The sequence below is a fragment of the Scyliorhinus canicula genome, chromosome 17, assembly GCF_902713615.1.
Source record: "Scyliorhinus canicula chromosome 17, sScyCan1.1, whole genome shotgun sequence".
Lineage (NCBI taxonomy): Eukaryota > Metazoa > Chordata > Chondrichthyes > Carcharhiniformes > Scyliorhinidae > Scyliorhinus > Scyliorhinus canicula.
The window spans coordinates 49,525,845-49,542,032 of NC_052162.1; the positions used below are offsets into that span (position 1 = coordinate 49,525,845).

Consider the following 16,188-nt stretch of genomic DNA (forward strand, 5'->3'; position numbering starts at 1 on the left):
TACTGTAACATTGTGGGAATCACTTGCTCACTAATGTAGAACGTGTGATATTCTAAAATGGTACGACTAGAATCAATACTATATTAATTTACAGGTATATGTTCGGTTCTTAAGGGCAATATATTGCACTCCATGGGCTATGTTTCCCACAGTCCCAGCTGTCCAGTTTTGTTCTGCTACACCCTTCCAACCTTCCTGTGTTTAGGGCAGCACGGTGGTGCAGTAGTTAGCACTGCTGCCTCACGGCGCCGAGGACCTGGGTTCGATCCCGGCCCCGGGCCACTGTCCGTGAGGAGTTTGCACATTCTCCCCATGTCGGCGTGGGTCTCACCCCCACAACCCAAAAAGATGTGCAGGGTAGGTGAATTGGCCATGCTAAATTGCCCCTTAATTGAAAAAAAAGAATTGGGTACTCTAAATTATATATTTTTAAAATCTCCCTTCTGTTCAAATTATATAGGTGTGATTTTGCGCCCACGTTCGCCCTCAGTGAGAACAGCAATGCGGAGGTAAAATTCCACAAGATTTGAGAAACAAGATTCTCGCCGGCGGGATTTCATTTCCTAATTTTCCCCACCCTCACTGGTGATGTAATGAGTTCTCATTTAAATACATTTAAATCAATTTGAATATGATTAAAGGGCCAACCCATCACATGATCCTTGCTCACTGAATATGCAAACTTTGCTGACTGGTTCACAACAGCTTTATGAAGATAGGAAACAGTCAAGGGGATCCCGCTGGGGGTGCCGCGGTCACTTTAGCCCTCACGGGGAGAGCGACATGCTGAAACTGCACGCTGGCACAAGTTGCCGTTGCCAGATTGGCATTGCCGGGTCACCAACCTGCCGGTGCTGGTCTGTGCCAACCTGCAGTGCCAACCTCTGACGGGGCAGTGCCAGGGCAGGACCACTGAAAAGCCCAATTTGGAGGAGTTTTGCTATTATGGGGGAGGGGGAGAGCACCACGCATTTGATGGGGGGGGGGGGGGATCTGGCATGGACGGAGCACCGGTGATACTGCCACGGTGGCTATGGGTGGTTGTGCTGTGGGGAGGAGAGCCCCCGATGGTTTGCCATGGGGGAGGCCCCGATACCGTGGTGGGGAGGGGTTTTAGGAGGAGATGGCACCCTGATCTCTGTGGAACTAGCCTTGCCAACTCTGGCCCTGCCACACCAGAGTGACAGCGTAAACCACGCTATCCAATTTAATTTGTCAGAGTAGCTCACATTCTGGTCAGAAAACACGGTAGTGTATCTTAATATTAATCACTTATTGTCACAATTAGGCTTCAATTAAGTTATTGTGAAAAGCCCCTAGTCGCCACATTCTGGAGCCTGTTCGGGGAGGCCGGTACGGGAATTGAACCCGCGCTGCTGGCCTTGTTCTGCATTACAAGACAGCTGTTTAGCCCACTGTGCTAAGCGGCATCTGGGGAAATGCATGCCAATTTTCAGTCAGAGCCTGACACTCTGACAAATTATACAAAAGCTCCACCATAATGAGATAAAGGAACCTTGCATGGAAGGTGAGCTGGTATCCTCCCAGAGCTCTGTACTACCCTGAGCCATAGACTCTGGAGTTGACGAGACGGGATGTGGCAGGGTTTATGCTTGGTTAGCTACCTCATGGAAGGCTGTCTTTTCTACTACGACTGCAGGAAGCACTGGATCCAAATCCTTCAGATTGTCCTGATCAGAGAATAAAAATGCTTTCAACTACATGACAGTCATTTAAATCACACAGCAACTAGGCACATCTAATAAGGTGATATGTTAGAGAAGTGCTGAGGAGTATTATTAAGTGCAACCCATTATTTCCAGAATGCAGTAGATACATTTGTTTCACAATGTTGATTGTGGGAGATGATGGCGTAGTGATAATGTCACTGGACTCGTAATCTAGAGGTCCAGCCAATGTTCTGGGGAAATGGCTTCAAATCCCATCACATCAGCTGGTGCAATTTAAATTCAATTCATAAATCTGTAATGTAAAGCTAGTCTTCAGGAATGGATGAGCATGGAGCGATCACTGATTGTTGTAAAGAACCATCTGGTTCACTAATGTCCTTTTAGGGAAAGGAATCCTTACTCAGCATGGCCAGTATATGACTCCAGACCCACAGTAATGTTGCTGACTCTTAGCTGCCCTCTGAAACGGCCGACCAAGCCATTCAGTTCAAGGCCAATTAGGGATGGACAGCAAATACTGGCCCTGACAGTGACACCCATATCCCATGAAAAGAACTTTAAAAAGATATATTTGCAAAACCACAACTGAAAGTTCAATCACAGGAATTGCTAACAAATATCTAGTAAAATAGATTTGTTTGCCATTTTTGATTGTAATGAAGTATAGCTAGACAAGTTGCAAAGATCCCATTTGATAGCAGTGACTGTTAGCAGTGACTGTAAGCAGACAGGATGCCACCCTAATAAAAGATCATCATTGCAAAAAGAATCCCATTTTAATAAAGGTGACTGTAATCAGTTAAGCTGCTTCAATGCAATAAATAGATTTGTTCCATTGAAATTAAACACATCAGAAGTAATATCTGAAAACTCATCCGTTCAAGAGAAAATGCAAAACCTGTGATAGAAATCTGAAATGGATAAATAAAATGCTGAAGTTGTACACGAGGTCTGTCAGCATCTATAATGTTTTATGTAGGAGTCATCATCAGAATTGTGACAAATGCCTCACTGCAGCACGAACATCAATTTTAATAGCATTGGTTGAAGGATAGATGTTAGTCAGGCCAAGGGAGAACAAAGCTGCTCTTCTTTGAAAAATGCCATGGGATTTTCCTTTAAAAACCGGGCAAAGCAAAATAAAAATATATTAAACATTTTTCCATCTTCCTGAGTGGGCAGTTTAATGCCTCCAGCAGAAGATGGTGGGTGGGATTATCAGCTCCGCCTGCCGCGTTTTCCGGCACGGTGCGCCCCCGCCAGCAGCGGGATTCTCCGTTCCCGCAGGGGCAGCACGGTAGCACAAGTGGATAGCACTGTGGCTTCACAGCACCAGGGTCCCAAGTTCAATTCCCCACTGGGTCGCTGTCTGTGCGGAGTCTGCATGTTCCCCCCGTGTCTGCGTGGGTTTCCTCCGGGTGCTCCGGTTTCCTCCCACAGTCCAATGATGTGCAGGTTCGGTGGATTGGCCATGATAAATTGCCCTTAGTGACCAAAAAGGTTAGAAGGGGTTAATGGGTTACGGGGATAGGGTGGATGTGAGGGCTTAAGTGGGTTGGTACAGACTCGGTGGGCCGAATGGCCTCCTTCTGCACTGTATGTTCTATGTGCAGTCGGTCAATGGGGTTTCCCATTGTGGACACTACATGCCGTCGGGAAACTAGCGGGCGTGGGTGCATTGCCGGCGGACCAGAGGAGCCCGCAGACGGAGAATTGCGCTCGGTACCTGTCAAAGTGCAGCACTTCTTCAGCACTGACGTGTTAGCTTACGTTACGTTGTATTAGCGAAAGGCAGCACGGTTTTGTGAAGGGGAGGTTGTGCCTCACTAACTTGATAGAGTTTTTCAAGGAGGTCACAAAGATGATTGATGCAGGTAGGGCAGTGGATGTTTTCTATATGGACTTCAGTAAGGCCTTTGACAAGGTCCCTCATGGCAGCCTGGTACAGAAGGTGAAGTCACATGAGATCAGAGGTGAGCTGGCAAGATGGATACAGAAATGGCTAGGTCATAGAAGGCAGAGGATGGCAATGGAAGGGTGCTTTTCTGATTAGAGGGCTGTGACTAGTGGTGTTCCGCAGGTATCAGTACCAGTGCCTGGTATGGAGGGAAGATCATATGAAGAAAGGCTGAAGGACTTGAGGCTGTTTTCGTTAGAGAGAAGAAGGTTAAGAGGTGACTTAATTGAGGCATTCAAGATGATCAGAGGATTAGATAGGGTGGACAGTGAGAGCCTTTTTCCTCGGATGATGATGTCCAGCACGAGGGGACATAGCTTTAAATTGAGGGGAGATAGATATAGGACAGATGTCAAAGGTAGGTTCTTTACTCAGGGAGTAGTAGGGGTGTGGAATGCCCTGCCTGCAACAGTAGTGGACTCGGCAACACTATACGCATTCAAATGGTCATTGGATAGGCATATGGACGATAAGGGAATAGTGTAGAGGGACTTTAGAGGGGTTTCACAGGACGGCGCAACATCGTGGGCCGAAGGGCCTGTACTGCGCTGTTATGTTCTATGTTCTATGTACTGGGACCTTTGCTGTTCTTAGTACATATTAATGATTTGGAGGAAAATGTAACTGGTCTGATTAGTAAGTTTGCGGACGACACAAAGGTTGGTGGAACTGCAGATAGAGATGAGGACTGTCAGAGGATTTAGATCGTTTGGAGACTTGGGCGACGAGATGGCAGATGGAGTTTAATCTGGACAAATGTGAGGTAATGCATTTTGGAAGGTCTAATACTAGTAGGGAATATACAGTGAATGGTAGAACGCTCAAGAGTATTGACAGTCAGAGAGATCTTGATGTACAGGTCCACAGGTCACTGATAGGGGCAACACAGGTGGGGAAGGTAGTCAAGAAGGCATACGGCATGCTTGCCTTCATTGGCCAGGGGATTGAATATAAAAATTGGCAAGTCATGTTGGAGCTGTATAGAAACTTAGGCCACACTTGGAGTATAGTGTTCAATTAGAGAGGGTGCAGAAGAGATTTACCGGGATGCTGCCTGGTATGGAGGGCATTAGCTATGAGGAGAGGTTGAATAAACCTAGTTTGTTCTCACTCGAACGAAGGAGGTTGAGAGGCCTCTTGATAGAGGTCTACAAAATTATGAGGGGCATAGACAGAGTGGATAGTCAGAGACTTTTTCCCCGGGTAGAGGGGTCAATTACTAGGGGGCATAGGTCTAAGGTGCGAGCGGCAAGGTATAGAAGAGATATACGAGGTAAGAATTTTACACAGAGGGTAGTGGGTGCCTGGAACACGCTGCCAGAGGAGGTGGTGGAAGCAGGGACGATCGTGACATTTAAGGGGCATCTTGATAAATACATGAATAGGATGGGAATAGAGGGATACGGACCCCAGAAGTGTAGAAGATTTTAGTTTAGACGGGCAGCATGGTCCGCGCGGGCTTGGAGGGCCGAAGGGCCTGTTCCTGTGCTGTACGTTTCTTTGTTCTTTGTTATGTTCTCAGGTCTCTGGAGTGGGACTTGAATGCAGAAACCTCAGCAATTAAATTCCTATCACTGTGACGAGTCTGACATTCTGGTAAAAGGGGCATAAACAAAACCTTCCACGCTAAGACAGTGGCCATGTAAGACTTGGCAATTGTTAGGGAATGCCGCCAGGAAAATGTGTCATACATTCAGCCTCTTTAACAAGGTATTTTCTTTTCACACGCTTGTGGCGGCTTGCCTCCGATTCACTCACCGCAGGAAAATTTGTAATCAGTGAGCGCTCCTTTTAAATGCCTCCCAGCACTTGTTCCAGGCACAGTCAGGGGGATGGCTGCCAGGATGACAACACCATGTGTCAAGGACCTCAGCAAACTTTTGGATAGTGTCGAGCAGATGCATGACACCCTCTACCCGCGATCGGCCAGACATCCAGCAAGCAAGGTCACCAACCCCGCCTCGAATGTTGTGGCCATGATAGTGAGTGCCAGCTAGCTCCATAAGAGGATGGGGCTACAGGGCTGAAAGATGAATGTCCTTCTTCATGCACCCAGGTTAAGTCTACCTCCTCACGTCTCCCGTTACAGTGGTAACAAACACATCACACCTCCACGGTAATTTATCTGTCCCAGCCATCTCACAGTGTCCCCCCTCGTCCCACACCACCCCCCAAACTCCCCATGCCCCCCCCCCCCCCCCCCCCCCCCCCCAGTAGATAATCTGCTCCTCACGTCCCCACTCCCAAGTATGGCAGACTTCATCACCATCTGACAAGAGAAAAGAAAAGTAGACCAGTGAGAAAAGATCCAGTCTTGCTATGATCATTCAAATAGAAGAATGTTTAATGATTTGTAAAAACACAATACAAAACAAAGGTTCAATTACCGACAATAATGGCTACACATACATACACATACATATTCATAGGCACACATAAACATACACCGACACAATATCCATGAATTAAACCCATTCCACATCTATCTACATTTCTAAACTCTGAGAAATATCCCTTGTTCCAAAACAACATCCCATACAGTTTAACTCTATGAGCTAAATCCAGCAAAAATAATTACCACTTGCGAGTTGGACCTTTAATTTTGGGAAGTCTTTCTACTGTTTCAGCATTGAGTTTCTGAGTTTTTAAATAGCATCTTCCAGCATACAATACTGATTTTGGGGGAACTTCTGTGTTCTTGGCTAGCTATGATCTTAACTGCTAATCAGCTGCTTTTCCTATAGTACAGAGCTAACCCCACTACAAATATAACTTATTTCCCATTTGATCTAATTCTATCGAAACAACCCACCTTAGGAGCTAGGTTTTTAGCATGTAAGTGTGAAATGCAATCTTATGTCTCCACTTTGAACTCATCACTTCTGTATTTTTAACACTTACAATTCTATACTCTACTGTTCTCCACTTCACTTCGATAAATAACTGTTTACCCTGCTGCTAAGCTAATTCTCATATCAAAATCCAGACCTCTGTTTTAGAACCATAGAATTCCTACAGTGCAAAAGGAGGCTATTCAGCCCATCGAGTCTGTACTGACCTTCTGAAAGAGAACCCTAACCCACTTACCCACCTCATCCCCATAACTCCCCTTAACCTACACATCTTTGTTCACTAAGGGACAATTTTTAGTATGGCCAATGCACATAACCTACACATCTTTGGACCATGGGAGGAAACTGGAGCACCCGAAGGAAACCCATGCAGAAACAGGGAGAAAGTGCAAACACCACCCAGTCACCCAAATCCAGAATTATACCTAGGTACCCGGCGCTGTGAGGCAGCAATGCTATCTACTGTTGCCAACGTGCTGCCATTAAAGTTAATTTAAACTTTAATTTAGCATGCTCCTTAAATCTTTATTTTATTCAAGCTTCTGACACAGTGAATTCTACTGTCTCTTTACTACACCTTTCTTTGGAACCGTCTTTCTAAAGCTGTCCACCATGCTCTCTTATCTTCTAAAGCCTGCTCTAAAGCCTACATCATAACCATTCTTTTGGCCGCCGTGCCTAATTTTGCTGTTGCTGCTCCTTGTCCGATTTCCGTTTCCATATTCTTTTATGAAACACCCAACTTATAGTTCTTTTGACCCACGAACCACAAGGAAACATATTACATAGAATTTACAGTGCAGAAGGAGGCTCTTGGAAAGCCCATACCTCCACCCTACCCAATAACCCAGTAACCCCACCCAACATTAAGGGCAATTTGGACCCTAAGGGCAATTTAGCATGGCCAATCCACCTAACCTGCACATCTTTGGACTGTGGGAGGAAACCGGAGCACCCGGAGGAAACCCACGCACACACGAGGAGAACGTGCAGACTCCGCACAGACAGTGATCCAAGCCGGGATTCGAACCTGGGACCCTGGAGCTGTGAAGCATTTGTGCTATCCACAATGCTACCGTACTGCCTAGCTTATCCACCTACACTGAACATATTTGGGCTGTAGGGTTGAGACCCACGCAGACATAAGAACATAAGAACACTGGAAGAATGTGCAAATTTCACACGGACAGTGACCCGGGGGCGGAATCGAACCCGGGTCCTCGGCGCCGTGAGGCAGCAGTACTAATCACTATGCCACCGTGCCACCCATTTATTGATTTTTGTCATTATGCGTTGTAGCTTTCAATTTCATGCATTTGACATTTGGCTTTGGCCTGCACATGTGAGATTTCTGTTAGCTGACTCTTGTTAAAATCGGATTGATATATTGATATAGAACGTGGGTGTAATATCAGTACATTTTGGAATTGTATTAATCGACTCAGCAAGCTCTTTCTGTATACTAGCTTAGGGGCTATTTTTTTGAAAGGGAGAAATAATTGAGGAGTTCTGGTCAAATACTGAAAATTTCTTTGAAATGGCAATTGGTTACTGAAGATTACCAGGTGCTGTTAAAGTTAGAATCCCCCAATGTCTGCCTCTGGTTTACTGAACATGTGATTTGAGCTCTGGTCTTACGGACTTGATATTGACTCGCCCAAAAGATTGTTTTGCTTCATGGGGGTAGTTTCTTTGTAGCCACGATTACAGACTTAACATGGGCACAGATTTTCACTGAGCACAGGAAAATCAAATGGTTACAGAAAATGATTACAGATTTAACAGGTTGAGAAATTGAGAGAAAAGAAAATAATAATAAAGAACAACAACTGTTTTGTGACTTTACTCCCAGCTGTGCAACTCTTTGCTGATATCTAGCAACAGAATGCTCAAGTATGTTACTTACTTCCAGCAACTAAATAATTCATCATATATCTGGTTCAAATATAATGGGCAGGATTTTCTAGCCTGCCTGTCACTGGGATCGACCGGTCCCCCCAAAGGTCAATGGACATTTGGCTGAGCTGCTGAATCTTACATGGTAGGTCCGCCATGGCGAGGCCAGAAAATCCCGGCCAATATCAGCTGTGGTCATACAATCACCAGGAGTGGCCATCTCCTGTGGTGTGCACTCTTGTGTGCAGTGGGTAGTGCCCCTGCCTCTGAGCCAGCAGCTCCAGGTTCGAGTTTTACCAAAGGACTTGATCTCCAAAGAAGATGTGTTCATAATGTGGCCAAACAGGTTGACTACCAACCTGCAAATCCTTCTGGCAAATGCCAGAGGTAGGCAGTAAGTATGGGGGTGATTCCTGGTCAGCCATGTGATGGAAAGAAAGTTGGACCTTCCACCATAATTATTCACAGCTCCAGCCTACAACTCCTGCAAAACAGTGCATGTTGCCACAGAAATTCGGCCCCCCTGAGTGAGTGGTGACATGCCACCACCCTTGACCTCTGAAGCTTCTTTCAAAAGACCATAGGCAGTTTTGTTCTCTGGCTTTTGTTTGAACCATGGTTAACATCTGCGCTGATAGTTGTCCGCCTTTCTTTTGCTTTCTCCAGTAATTTTCCATTAAATTATAGTTAATTTTCCAGGAAAACAAGTTTATACTTTGTTGGAACACCTTATCTCTATTCAAGGCCTAGTCTTCATAGCTAAACACTAGTGTCTCTGGTTGGGCTGTATTATCTCTGTTGCTTCCCTTGATAGCATTTGTTTTGGTCTCTCAGCTAGGTAAGTTCAGCAAGTTTAATTTTAAAAGACTGACTAACAAGCACCTCTTCAGCTACATTTTCCTTGTTTCCCAAGACATGCTGATCAAATGTCAACTTTACAGAAAGCAAAAGCGTTTCTTTGTCCTACGTTTCAGAAGTGCTTTGGGGTGTTCTACTCTGTTAAAACTCTGTGAATATAAGTTTGCTGCAATTGGGTAGGGAATGTTCACGAAGCAGTAGAACTCTGTGATTATCATTTAACCTCTTATTTATGTATTTGGAATTCTACATTGTCAATTTATGTAACACATTTTCCTCAGATTTGTTTGTTTTTATGGTGCATGGATATAAATTGGGTTTTCACAAAATATTCCGTAACAATGTACCTTTAACAATTATGGTGAACATGATACTGGCTGTTTATATTTCTTGCTTTCCTGATTTCCCTGTTGGAATATTGTTTACGATGTGGTGTGTAATTGATTCTGTTCAGATGACTTTTAAATTTTGGATTTTCCCAACCGTTTATGGTAATGATACTCCAGAATTCAACAGAGTTTGATGTAAATGTACAGTGAAACTAGTTTCTGGATCAGATAGCCAGGACCACCTGAAAGGGACATTCTGACTAGACATTCCTTAGTTTCGCAGAATTAAATTAAACAAATGGTACAGAAGCATTGTAAATTCTTCTTTTAGACAAAGTATAGAGTGAACTCACTGATGAACCCTCACCCTTCCTCTCCTGTGGGCTGATTTTTTCCCCCCTTCTCTTTAGGTATAGCATTTAACTTGGGCCTCTCATCAGTTTAATTGAGAATTTAATTAGTTCAGTTCAAAAATTCTCTATAGTCGTTCAACATGGCCTAACCATTTAAAATATCTTTTTATGTGGTCTTACTCATCTCAATGACAGAGAATTGAGTGGAGTCAGCTTCCTGGGACTGGGATCTGGATTTCTCCAACAATTTGGTTGAGTGGTGTCTTTCTAATGTTGTTCCTATTTTTATTTCAGAGAACCAAGAAAGATTGTCCTCCACAAAGGATCAACAGGGTTAGGCTTTAACATTGTCGGCGGAGAAGATGGCGAAGGAATTTTTGTATCATTCATTCTGGCAGGCGGACCAGCAGACCTCAGTGGAGAGCTACGGAGAGGAGATCGGATTTTATCCGTGAGTGATAAGCGTATTTGCTGAAGATGAGAAAATTTTCTCAGCATCTGTAAATTGATATCAAGTGTAGCATCTATGCCTGCAGCTAGATCTACTTTGAATCTAACTGGCTTAATAAGCTACATTCTGCATCTCACAAGATGAAAAGAGGAAAATCAGCAACGTTTTGCCATGCAGAGTGCTGATGTATAATAGAATCATAGAATTTACAGTGCAGAAGGAAGCCTAGTCGGCCCATCGAGTCTGCACCGGCCCTTGGAAAGAGTACCCTACTTAAGCCCATGCCTCCACTCTATCCCAGTAACCCCACCTAACCTTTTTGGACACTAAGGGCAATTTAACATGGCCAATCCATCTAACCCGCACATCTTTGGACTGTGGGAGGAAACCGGAGCGCCCGGAGGAAACCCATGCAGACACGGGGAGAACGTGCAGATTCCGCACAGTGACGAAGTCGGGAATCGAACCTGGGACCCTGGAGCTGTGAAGCAACTGTGCTAACCACTGTGCGACCGTGCCGCCCATAATGTGGCAGTGCACAGCATCACAAAATTGCTGGTGAAATTTCAATCCTACGCTCTTCTCGCCAGTCTTACCCATTCTACTAGGGATAAGTACCAAAATGAGGGAAGCATCTTTACACAAGGAGTTGGAAAAGGAGCTAACTTTTCGTGTGGTGGAGCTCGCTTTATATAAATTCGGATGCATCATTACATGATAGAGAACACAACTGTATAGTAGCGTGAGGCAGAGTGGGTACAAAGGCATTTTTATGTGATTGAAGGGATGCAGAGACACCTTTGTATGATGGGGAGTACCTTTACACAATTAAAGCAATGATACATACAGTAGAGTAAGAAGTCTTACAACACCAGATTAAAGTCCAACAGGTTTGTTTAGAATCACTAGCTTTCGGAGCGCAGCTCCTTCCTCAGGTGACTCACCTGATGAAGGAGCTATTCTCCGAAAGAGAGTGATTCTAAACAAACTCGTTGGACTTTATCCTGGTGTTGTAAGACTTCTTACTGTGCCCATCCCAGTCCAACGCGAGCATCTCCACATCATCACATACAGTAGTGGTATGGTTACATGAGTTAGGAGAATCACGCTAACAAGTGGAGGATGAGGCAGAATGCTGCTTTAAGTGTCCCGAATAAAACATGTTAGTCTTAAATCAACCCAGCTTCATGGAGGAAATATTTCATTTAATGACAACATGGAGGTAGTTGACGTGCAAAATGAAAATGGCAGTGGTGCAATGAAGGTGCCTTCCTGAGATTTAGGTGGAAGTGCATTAATGGGCAGAATGCTTTTACTGTGTGCCTAACCCTTGCTATATTTGACCTGAGAGTGCTTAATGGGGCAATGTGAAGAGAACTTTACTCAATTTATAACCCAGGTAACAATTGCAAAGTGAATTATTTTGTGCCAGGTATGACTCCAACCAGCGGAGAGTTTCCCCCCTGATTCCCATTGCCTCCAGTTTAGATAGGGCTCATTGATGCCATACTCGGTCAAATGCTGCCCTGATGTCAAGGGCAGTCACTCTCATCTCATCTCTGGCATTTAGCTCTTTTGTTCATGTTTGAACCAAGGCTGTAATGAGGTCAGGAGCTGAGTGACCCTGGTGGAACCCAAACTAAGTGTCTGTGAGCAGGTCATTGCTGACTAACTGCCGCGTGATAGCACTGCTGATGACTCCTGCCATCACTTTGCTGAAGATGGAGAGTAGACTTATAGGCCGGTAATTGACTGGATTGGATTTGTCCTGTTTCTTGTGTACAGGATATACCTGGACAATTTTCCACATTGCCAGTAGATTCCAGTTTTTGAAGCTGTACAGCTTTGCTAGGGATACGGCCAGTTCTGGAGCACAAGTCTTCACAGTACTATTGCTGGGATTTTGTCAGGGCCCATAGCCTTTGCTGTATCCAGTGCCTTCAGCTGTTTCTTGATGTGTATCGTACTGGCTGAAGACTGACATCTGTGATGCTGGGGACCTCCGGAGGAGACCGAGATGGATCATCCACTCGGTACTTCTGGCTGAAGATTGTTGCGAATACCTCCATATTGTCTTTTGCACATATGTGCTGGACTCCTCCATCATTAAGGATCGGGCTATTTGTGGATCTCCTCCATCAGTGAGATGTTTAATTGTCAACCATTCACGGCTGGATGTAGCTGGACTATATATGTGTTTCTACTTGCTGTTTATGCAGTTTGGCACAAAAGTGCTGTCGCTTCACCAGGTTGACACCTCAGGCGAGATTCTCCAACCCCCGCCGAGTCGGAGAATCCTCGGGGGGGGGTGGCATGAATCCCGCCCCGATGCCGGCTGCTGCATTCTCCGGCGCCGATTTTCAGGCGGGGGCGGGATTCACGCCACGCCGGTCGAGAGCTGTTGGAGCGGCACCCCCGGCAATTCTCCGGGCCCCAATGGGCTGAGCGGCCGCCCATTTTTCGTCAGTCCTGCCGGCATGGATTATACATGGTCCCACACGGAGGGACCTGATAGGTGTTGGCTGGTGCGGTCCTCGGGAGGGTGCGGGGGTATCTGACTCCAGGGGGTGCCCCACAGTGGCCTGGCCCGCGATCGGGGCCCACCAATCTGTGGGTGGGCCTGTGCCGTGGGGGCACTTCTTCCTTCCGTGTCAGCCCCTGTAGGGCTCCGCCATAGCCGGCGCGGAGAAGACACCCCCTGCGCATGCGCCAGAATACGCCGGCCAGTCTGTGCATGCGCGGAACCACACCGGCGGTTCTGCGCATGCATGGAACCACGCCGGCAGTTCTGCACATGCGCTAACTCGCGCACTCGCCGCTGGCTGGTACAGCGTCAAACCCTCCGGTGCCGGCCTAGCCCCCGGAAGTGTGGAGAATTCCGCTACTTCGGATTGCCCGACGCCAGAGTGGTTCGCGCCATTTTTGACGCCGGGGTCGGGCCATCGCACTGATTCGGGAGAATCCCCCCTCTCATTTTTCGGTATGCCTGATGTTGCTCCTGGCATGCTCTACTGCGCTCTTCATTTGAAGAGTTCCTCATGGTAGTGTCCTAGGCCCAACCATCTTCAGCTGCTTCATCAATGACCTCCGTTCCATCATAAGGTCAGAAGTGGGGATGTTTGTGGATGACTGCACAATGTTCAGCACCATTCACGACTCCTCAGATAATGAAGCAGTCAATGTCCAAATGCAGCACGGACAAGATCCAGGCTTGGGTTCACAAGTGGCAATTTACATTCGTGCCCCATAAGTGCCAGGCAATGACCATCTCCTTCAAGAAAGGATCAAACCACCGCCCCTTGACATTCAATGGCATTACCATCGATGAATCCCCACAATCAACATCCTGGGGGTTAGTATTGATCAGAAACTGGACCCAGCCATATTAATATTGTGGCTATCAAGGTAGGTCAAAGGCTAGGAATCCTACAGCGAGTAACTCACCTCCTGACCCCCAAAGCCTATCCACCATCTACAAGGCACAAGCAGGAGTGTAATGGAATACTCTCCACTTGCCAGCTCCAACAACACATCCAGGACAAAGCAGCTCACTTGATTACTCCCTTCCACAAACATTCAAACCCTCCACCACTGATGAAACAGGACAAGAGCAGCAGATACCGAGGAACACCACTACCTGGAGTTACCATCCTAGTCACTCACCACTCTGATTTGGAAATATGTCGCTGGGGCAACATCCTGGAACTTCCTCACTAAGAGCGCAGTGGGTGTACCTACATCTCAAGGACAGCAGCAGTTCAAGAAGGCAACTCACAACTAACGTATGAAGGGCAACTACGGATGGGCAATAATTACTGACCCAACCAGCGATGCCCACTTCCCGTAAATGAATTTTTAAAAAACTTGCTGGGGCAATATAGAAGGACGGCAGATTGGAGAGAGCTTTATGATTCTTCTATCTTGTGCTCAACGTAACCCTGGAATGTTTCTTGGGGCAGTATCTTATGTGCCCACTTTGCCCATGCCATACTTGACCTGAGCATGCTGCAGATTGAGTTTGACTTCCCATCCATCTTGTAATATACCTGACCTGAATTCATATGATACTATCAATGTGAAGTGGAGAGTGTCTCATTTCTCTTTGCTGGTTATCATAGTATTAACAATGCAGAAGGAGGCCATTCGGCCCATCAAGTCTGCACTGACCCTGGTGAAGAGCACCCTGCTTAAGTCCACGCATCCACCCCATCCCAGTAACCCCACCTAACCTTTTGAACAATAAGGGGCAATTTATCATGGCCAATCTACCTAACCTGCACACCTTTGGAAAGTGAGAGGAAACCGGAGCACCCAGAGGAAACCCACGCAGACACAGGGAGAAAGTGGAGACTCCACACAGTCACCCGAGGCCAGAATTGAACCCGGATCCCTGGAGCTGTGAGGAGCAATGCTAGCCGTCATGCCACCCCAACCACTGTGCCACCCCAACCACTGTGCTGCCCCAACCACTGTGCCACCCCAACCACTGTGCTGCCTCAACCACTGTGCCACCCCAATCACTGTGCCACCCCAACCACTGTGCCATCCCAATCACTGTGCTGCCCCAATCACTGTGCCACCCCAACCACTGTGCCACCCCAACCACTGTGCTGCACCAACCACTGTGCCACCCCAACCACCGTGCTGCCCCAACCACTGTGCCGCCCCAACCACTGTGCCACCCCAATCACTGTGTCACCCCAACCACTGTGCCACTGTGCCATCCCAATCACTGTGCCACCCCAACCACTGTGCCACCCCAACCACCGTGCCATCCCAATCACTGTGCCACCCCAACCACTGTGCTGCCCCAACCACTGTGCCGCCCCAACCACTGTGCCGCCCCAACCACTGTGCTGCACCAACCACTGTGCCACCCCAACCACCGTGCTGCCCCAACCACTGTGCCGCCCCAACCACTGTGCCACCCCAATCACTGTGTCACCCCAACCACTGTGCCACTGTGCCATCCCAATCACTGTGCCACCCCAACCACTGTGCCACCCCAACCACCGTGCCATCCCAATCACTGCCACCCCAACCACTGTGCTGCCCCAACCACTGTGCCACCCCAACCACTGTGCCGCCCCAACCACTGTGCCACCGTGCCATCCCAATCACTGTGCCACCCCAACCACTGTGCTGCCCCAACCACTGTGCCACCCCAATCACTGTGCCACCCCAACCACTGTGCCACCCCAACCACTGTGCTGCCCCAACCACTGTGCCGCCCCAACCACTGTGCCGCCCCAACCACTGTGCCACCCCAACCACTGTGCCACCCCAACCACTGTGCCACCCCAACCACTGTGCCATGCCAACCACTGTGCCGCCCCAACCACCGTGCCACCCCAACCACCGTGCCACCCCAACCACCGTGCCACCCCAACCACCGTACCACCCCAATCACTGTGCCATGCCACCCACTGTGCCGCCCCAACCACTGTGCCATCCCAATCACCGTGCCACCCCAACCACTGTGCCGCCCCAACCACTGTGCCACCCCAACCACTGTGCTGCCCCAACCACTGTGCCATCCCAACCACTGTGCCACTGTACCATCCCAATCACTGTGCCACACCAACCACTGTGCTGCCCCAACCACTGTGCCACCCCAACCACTGTGCCACCGCGCCATCCCAATCACTGTGCCATCCCAATAACTGTGCCGCCCGAACCACTGTGCCGCCCCAACCACTGTGCCACCACATCCACTGTGCCACCCCAACCACTGTGCCACCCCAACCACTGTGCCGCCCCAACCACTGTGCCACCACATCCACTGTGCCACCGTGCTGCCC

The 16,188-nt window shown here is 47.7% G+C and overlaps 1 protein-coding gene across 8 annotated transcripts in view; it reads left to right on the plus strand.

Moving 5' to 3' along the window:
* dlg3 (discs, large homolog 3 (Drosophila)) overlaps window positions 1-16,188 on the plus strand; it is a 758,334-nt gene that overhangs the window by 593,173 nt on the left and 148,973 nt on the right. For all 8 annotated transcript variants that reach the window (XM_038776233.1, XM_038776232.1, XM_038776230.1 and 5 more), the window contains one exon: window positions 10,231-10,387. In XM_038776233.1, the coding sequence (XP_038632161.1) occupies window positions 10,231-10,387 (157 nt within the window). The remainder of the gene's footprint in view (window positions 1-10,230; window positions 10,388-16,188) is intronic.